We start from the raw sequence: 6,645 nt of genomic DNA on the forward strand, positions 1-6,645 counted from the left end.
TCACACTGGGATAAAGATTTGACCATAAATCTTTGTACACAATTTATTTTATTTCCTTGGGATAAATTCCTTTAAGTAGATCTAACACTTCTTTCATTGGTAAAATTCATTTTAAATTCCCCCTAGAGGACACTGAGGTTACATCTGTTTCCATCTTAGTCTTAAGAGAGGAAAACCCCTTTCCCTCCGCCTCACCCCTCCTCTCTCACGCTGGCCCGGTTGTCTGGAAGCCATTACTCTCTGTGGGGGAGGGGAGAGGGTCCGGAGGGAATGTGTTCCCTTTGGAAACAGGAGCAACTCTAATTCCTGAGGTAACAGAATCCTGGCCTCTGCTGTGGAAATGTGGAAGAGGCACCCGCAGCCTTTCCCCGTCTTTACATTGTTCTTAAGAAAGGTATTCTTCAGTGACAACTAATCTACTAAATTTTTAATATATCTATTTATTTAACATACTCATAAGTATTTTCTCCTGAAATTAATTGCCCTTATTCTTGAAAGTAACAGAAGTGAAAAGAATATAATTATATTTGAAATGTTTTATGGTTTTCAATTCTCAAAAATATGTCTCAATTTTCTTTATAGATAACATATTTGCCATAAAATCTTGGGCCAAAAGAAAATTTGGTTTCGAAGAAAATAAAATTGATAAAAATTTTGGAATTCCAGAAGACTTTGACTACATAGACTGAAATATTCATTGTTGGTGAAGGATCTGTGTGCTTGTGAATATGTAAATTTTTATATGATCCAACTAAATGTACTGAATTGTCATTTACCTATACCTGTGTTTATCATTTTACTAATTTTAAATAAAGTGTAAAGAGTAGGTGTTTTTCACTCTTTTTGATCCATCAAAAACAGGACGATAGCCATCCGCCTACATTAGGTTTACAGATAATTTTTTAGAGATCAAAGCCATCATGACATGATAACATTTTTTAGTTTCAGTCAAATAAATATTAAGAACTAAGGGTACCTTTGAAGGCTCTATTATACACATACACCCATACATAAATGCTTGGAAATGACCTTTAAAACCCTAATGGCTGCTTTACTGTTTTTCAACATTTAGTGGAAAATGTCATTGATTCTCAGTATACTGCATCATATTTGCAAATTTCCCACAGAAAAAATACAGAAAGTTGTTGTTCCCAAAATTTAGAGTTGAGGGGACCGGCCCTGTGGCGGAGTGGTGAAGTTCGCGCACTCCGCTTCAGGGCCCCAAGGGTTTCACCTGTTAGGATCCTGAGTGTGGACGTGGCACCGCTCATTAGGCCATGTTGAGGCAGTGTTTCACATACCACAACTAGAAGGACCCACAACTAAAATATACAACTATGTACTGGGGGGATAGCAGAAAAAAAAGTTAAAATTTAGAGATGGGTAGTAATCCCTTAGACATAAAAACTACTTTCTTTTGAATTTTTGATGGCTTTCTACTACAAAGAGTAAAGCACATGGCCCTTTGTCTTGATTTATGCACTTTTTATAACATGATGGAGTGGTATTAGTATGGTACACATCACCAACTGGAGTTCAGGGCTTATTTTTCCAACTATCTAAAGAGGAGTAGGTTAAAAATAATGTATGTCCTGTGTATATATGTTTTTCCAGTTCAGCTTAGGCATTTAGAGTATTTGCAGGCACTCCAAGACAAACTTAAAATCAAAACTAATATGTGTAATGCCTTTTACACACATGCCTTAATTTTTTTCCACACTATCCAGTTTTGGTATTCTTTTAATTAACTTGAATGATACTCCATATGTCTGAAATGACCCAAATGGCATCCAAACCATTTGTTAGTGAATCTGGCCTTTGTATTGCGCGGAGTTGCTCCGGGCCTGCTTAATCACTTCCTGGAGGTAGGCCTAGCAAATTGGTCCATTTTCGTTTGTTCTTGAGGCCAGTTGATGTTGCCTTAGGGCAACGGCTCTACTCACAGAAGAAAGTATTTGATGTGAGAGACAAAGAACAAAACATAAAAACCCATCATAAGCCTTTCCTTAAAACACTAATTGTGAGAATTTCAAAATTTCTCAGACCCAGTTTGCTATGAGAAAAGACGCTTCCTTGTTTAGAGAGAAGGTATCTATGTTCAAGAAGGAAGCCATTTTTAATGATCCCTAGAAGATTCTATTTTATAAATATTTAGCGACATTTTTTTTTTAAATTTGAGTCTATTTTATGGGGCTAGCACAACGATTGAGATGGAGTCTGTACATGAGCGAACCAGAGGTTGTGGTACCCTAATAAGCCAGTAGTGTGCTAGTTAATGTTTAACTAAACTGACTTTGGAAAGTGGGGGTAGGGCCTGATTTATAGTCTTTGCCAATTTGTGTGATATACATACTCCCAGCATGGCCATTTTCAGATTACCAACATGATGACAATGCAGATTTGGAAAACGTTCAGTAGCACACCATTATATGGTATTTCTACCATACAGATACAATAGATGGAAATAATCACAAGAGCATAGATAATGGTAAAATGTAAGATACTTAGGGACTGATGAGTTTTTAGTTTTAGTACCATTGTTTTTAATATAACATAGTTCATAATTTATGTAATTTGATCTTTAGTGATGGCTGTGTTTAACAGCTGGCTTGCTGTTACTTAAGAGTTGGCTCGCCTATGCGGCACGTCACTGTTCTTAATCTTTAAGAGCTACTTCTGGGTTTACTCTTCCCTGAATTAGAGATACTGATTAAGAAGTCCAGGGACATTAGTCCAGCCAAGCTCTATATAATCCTTAGTACTGGATTGGTTTTGTTATTGATCTGAAGACTGAGTACGATTTTGGTAGACCTAGAGTCAAATTACTAGTGATCCAGGATCAAATTTGATTCAGTAAATAATGCTGTAGTTAGGCTGGCCTGGTGGCACAGCAGTTAAGTTCACACGTTCTGCTTAGGCAGCCCGGGGTTCGCCAGTTCGGATCCCGGGTATGGACATGGCACCACTTGGTAAGCCATGTTGTGGCAGGCGTCCCGCATATAGAGGAAGATGGGCACGGATGTTAGCTCAGGGCCAGTCTTCCTCAGCAAAAAAAAGAGGGGGATTGGCAGCAGATGTTAGCTCAGGGCTAATCTTCCTCAAAAAAATTTTTAAAAATAATGCTATAGTTGATATTCCCAATATCTTTTCAATGGATTGTGGAGTTTAAAAGGTTTTTGAGAGCTGATATCTGTCGTATCAACTTTCTTCACGTGTTATTTTTAAAGGATTCTAGGAAAGAAATTTTACAGTCTCCTAGTGAGTTTCACAATTGTTCAGAGCCAAATTGAATCACTGAAACGTCCTTTCTGAGGTTGGGCCTGGACCAGAGCAATCCATAAGGGTGAATTGGAGGTGACTTTTCCTCTGATGTTTGCCACATCATTAGTCTGATGGGATTATAAAGTTCTTGGCCTGTCTCAGAAATAGATGCTATTATCCTTAACTTTATCAAACATGATTCTCTTTAAGGGATTAGAAAAGGAAATGAGTACAGCTGGCAGCCAAGAAGCAAGAAATCACCTAATAATTCTTGAGGAGAAAAGTCTAAATTGTAAACCTGATCATACTGTTTTTTGAGAACATGATCGGAGTGAAATAGAACACATTTTTCAGCTAACAGCATCATTTGTAAGAGCAGTTAAAATGTGACAGATGGTGGGAAAGTGTCTTAAAATTATGCATAAACTCCCTTTCAGGATATGCTTCCTGAATACTGTCTATATACCAGGAGGAAAATGTACTGCATTATGAAATGGCCCAGTGCAGTGAATTTGTGTATATTATACTTACCCCAGCTTGATTTTTTTCTTTTTAATTATTTCTGAGTGATGGACGTCAGGTAATGTCGTCTCAAGGCTGATGATTTCTATTAACCAAGATTGGCAGGCTACCGCCCTGAGAACCAAATCCAAGGCCGGTCTTTTTACAGCCCTTGAGCTAAGAATGTCTTTTTACATTTTTTTAATGATGTGAAAATAGGAATATGCAACAGAGGCTGTACGTGGCCTGCAAAGCCTAAGATATTTATTATCTAACCCTTTATGGAAAAAGTTTGCCTACCTCCAAAAGATCAAAAACTGACAGCCTGTGAGTTAGATATGACCATGTTTATTTTGCCCAAACTGCATTTTATTTTTAACTTAAATTAGTTACCAACACAGTCACATGTAAAATATCACATGTAAATTGAGATTTTCAGCTTCTTTTGGAAACTGGATGATTTAGCAACCCTAAATCCTTATTCCACACGGCGGCCAGTCAGCTAGGGGTGAGTAGGACCTCTCAATGGTAGAGTTCATTTCTCAGAGGAATGCCAGCATATACCTTTCTTTATGTCACAGTTTCATTCCAAGTTGACAAACTGACTTGACATCAAACTTTAGTTTCAACCTTTCAAATTCCAAAAAAAATCCTCCTGCTATTTTTTTAAATCAAGACTGTATTAAATTTATAAATTAACATGATGATGAAACATCTTATTCAAGAACAAGGGATGGTCTTTCCATTTGCTTAGGCATACTTTTGAGTTTTCCCAGTAGTTTTAAAGTTTTCTTCACATAATTTTTCACACTTCTTAAGTGTATTCTTAGGAATTTCATCTTTTTTGTTGCCATTGTAAATGGGGTTTTCCATCTTATTTTCTAACTGGTTATTATTTATGTATCTGAAGGCTACTGGTTTTGCGTATTAATTTTACACTGCTATCTTGCTAAATTCTTTTTTGTTTGAGTTTGTCTTATAATTTCTGACATTTTCCAGGTAGCCTATCATATCATCTCCAAATAGACATAGTTCCAATTCTTCTTTTCTAATTCTTATGCTTCTAATTGCATTCACGAATACCACTCATAAAACTATAGTGGAGATAGAGGATATCTTTGTCTTGTTTCTGAAATCAGTAGGAATGCCTTTATTATTCCTGTATTAAGTAAAATACTGGTGTTTTATAATATATAACATAATGTTAAGGAAGTATTCATCTAGTCCTATTTCTCAAGTATTTGTGTAAAGAGTGGTTATTGAATTTGTCAAAGGCTTTTTCCCCATCTGTGGAGATAAACATATGACCTTTCTCCTTAAATCTACTAATAAGGTGAATGATATTAATGTATTTGCTAATGTTCAACCGTCCATACATTCTTGGCATAAGACCTACTTGGTCATGGTGAGTTATTTTTTATTCTAATGTTAGAATCTACATGCTAATATTTTATTTAGAATTTTTGCATCAATGTTCATTAAGTGATACCAGTCTATAATTTTTTCTTTGTGTGCTATCTTTACAGATTTGGGTATCAGTGTTACTTATACTAGCTTCTTAAAAAAGATTTGGAAGTTCTCCTTCATTTCATTAGCTCTAAAACAATTTATGTAACATTGAGACTATCTGGTCTCTAAAGATACTCAACTATAATTTTAAACAAGAGCAAAATCAAAAATTAGATCATTCTGTACATATGGATCAATACTATTTTGTTTTTCATTTAAATGTTTGAAAAGTTTTGTTCAAAAAGTTTTACTTGCTATGCAGCATTTCTTCATAAAGATATGCTATACATTATTTAACCAAGATTAATGGGCATTCGGTTTGTTGTCAGTTGCGTGGCATTTCAGACAATATTTTCAAAGAACATTTCCAAACATATCTCTTTGCATATTTGTAGGAGTTCTGAGGATTAATTCCTTGACCAAAAAAAATAGTCCCTATTCATGAAGAACTGATCCTCTAAAAAGAATATGAGAAATATAAGATGAAGCTGAATTTTATAGAAAAGAAAAGGAAGGGTAATGGCTTTGAGGATGTTTTAATTGCTTTTTCCATGGGTTTTCAGAAACGAGCTCTGATTTGTTATTAAGAAGATTGACATAAAATGAGCTGGGAATCTGTTATCAAAAACAGATTTGTAAAAAATACTGCCTTTTAGCTGGAATTTATTAATGAGAAAGAAAATTCGTCATTAATGTTCATGTGTCTTTAGGTTGAAAACTGGTTTTAAAAGTTAAAGCCCCAATTCTTTCTGAAAAACCCCTCTCAGAGATGCCTTACCAGTTTGGAGGCGGAGTTTGATGCAGAAAGGGTGAGTTATTTTGCAAGGCTGAACTTGGAAGGCATCTTGTTTCTCATAACATTTTGAAAAGTAACTATGGGAACTTTTTACACATTTAAATTGACCAGATGTGTAATTTTTTTCTGTCCAGTTGTGGTTGTTACCGTGTTTAAGTAAATGTACTTCTTGCTTACATGTGTTTCCTGTGTTATGTGAGCTCTGGGGACCCACACCTGACTGAGTTTAACTTGCTTAGCGAGTTTCCATCTGAGCAGATTTGGTTTGATTCTTAGGTCAACTGGAACAAATATTTTACCTTTAAGTACCCTGATAAAATCAGTGTGTATCTACAGGGATTGAAATGGCCTGTTTGTTTGTTTGTTTTTAATAGATAAAAATATACTTTTAATAAAATGATTCCCTTAATGGATCCATAAAGATAAGTTCTTTTTTGGAATGGTGTCAACACTTTTTTATTTTTTGAGGAAGATTAGCCCTGAACCAACATCTGCCACCAATCCTCCTCTTTTTGCTGAGGAAAATTGGCTCTGAGCTAACTTCTGTACCCATCTTCCTCCATTTTATATGTGGGAGG

The 6,645-nt window shown here is 35.6% G+C and overlaps 1 protein-coding gene across 4 annotated transcripts in view; it reads left to right on the forward strand.

The window, feature by feature from the left end:
* MND1 (meiotic nuclear divisions 1) overlaps positions 1 to 6,242 on the forward strand; it is a 77,094-nt gene extending 70,852 nt beyond the window's left edge. For 2 of the 4 annotated variants that reach the window (XM_070504936.1, XM_070504932.1), the window contains one exon: positions 583 to 825. Coding sequence is in view for 2 of the 4 variants with exons in the window: in XM_070504933.1 (XP_070361034.1) it covers positions 583 to 689 (107 nt within the window). In the remaining 2 variants the exon portion in view is untranslated. Of the gene's footprint in view, positions 1 to 582 lie in introns of all 4 variants that reach the window. The other 2 variants (XM_070504933.1, XM_044767087.2) reach the window with 2 other exon arrangements.
* The last annotated feature ends 403 nt before the right edge of the window (positions 6,243 to 6,645 follow it).

This window comes from Equus asinus, chromosome 3 (genome assembly GCF_041296235.1).
Source record: "Equus asinus isolate D_3611 breed Donkey chromosome 3, EquAss-T2T_v2, whole genome shotgun sequence".
Taxonomy (NCBI): Eukaryota; Metazoa; Chordata; class Mammalia; order Perissodactyla; family Equidae; genus Equus; species Equus asinus.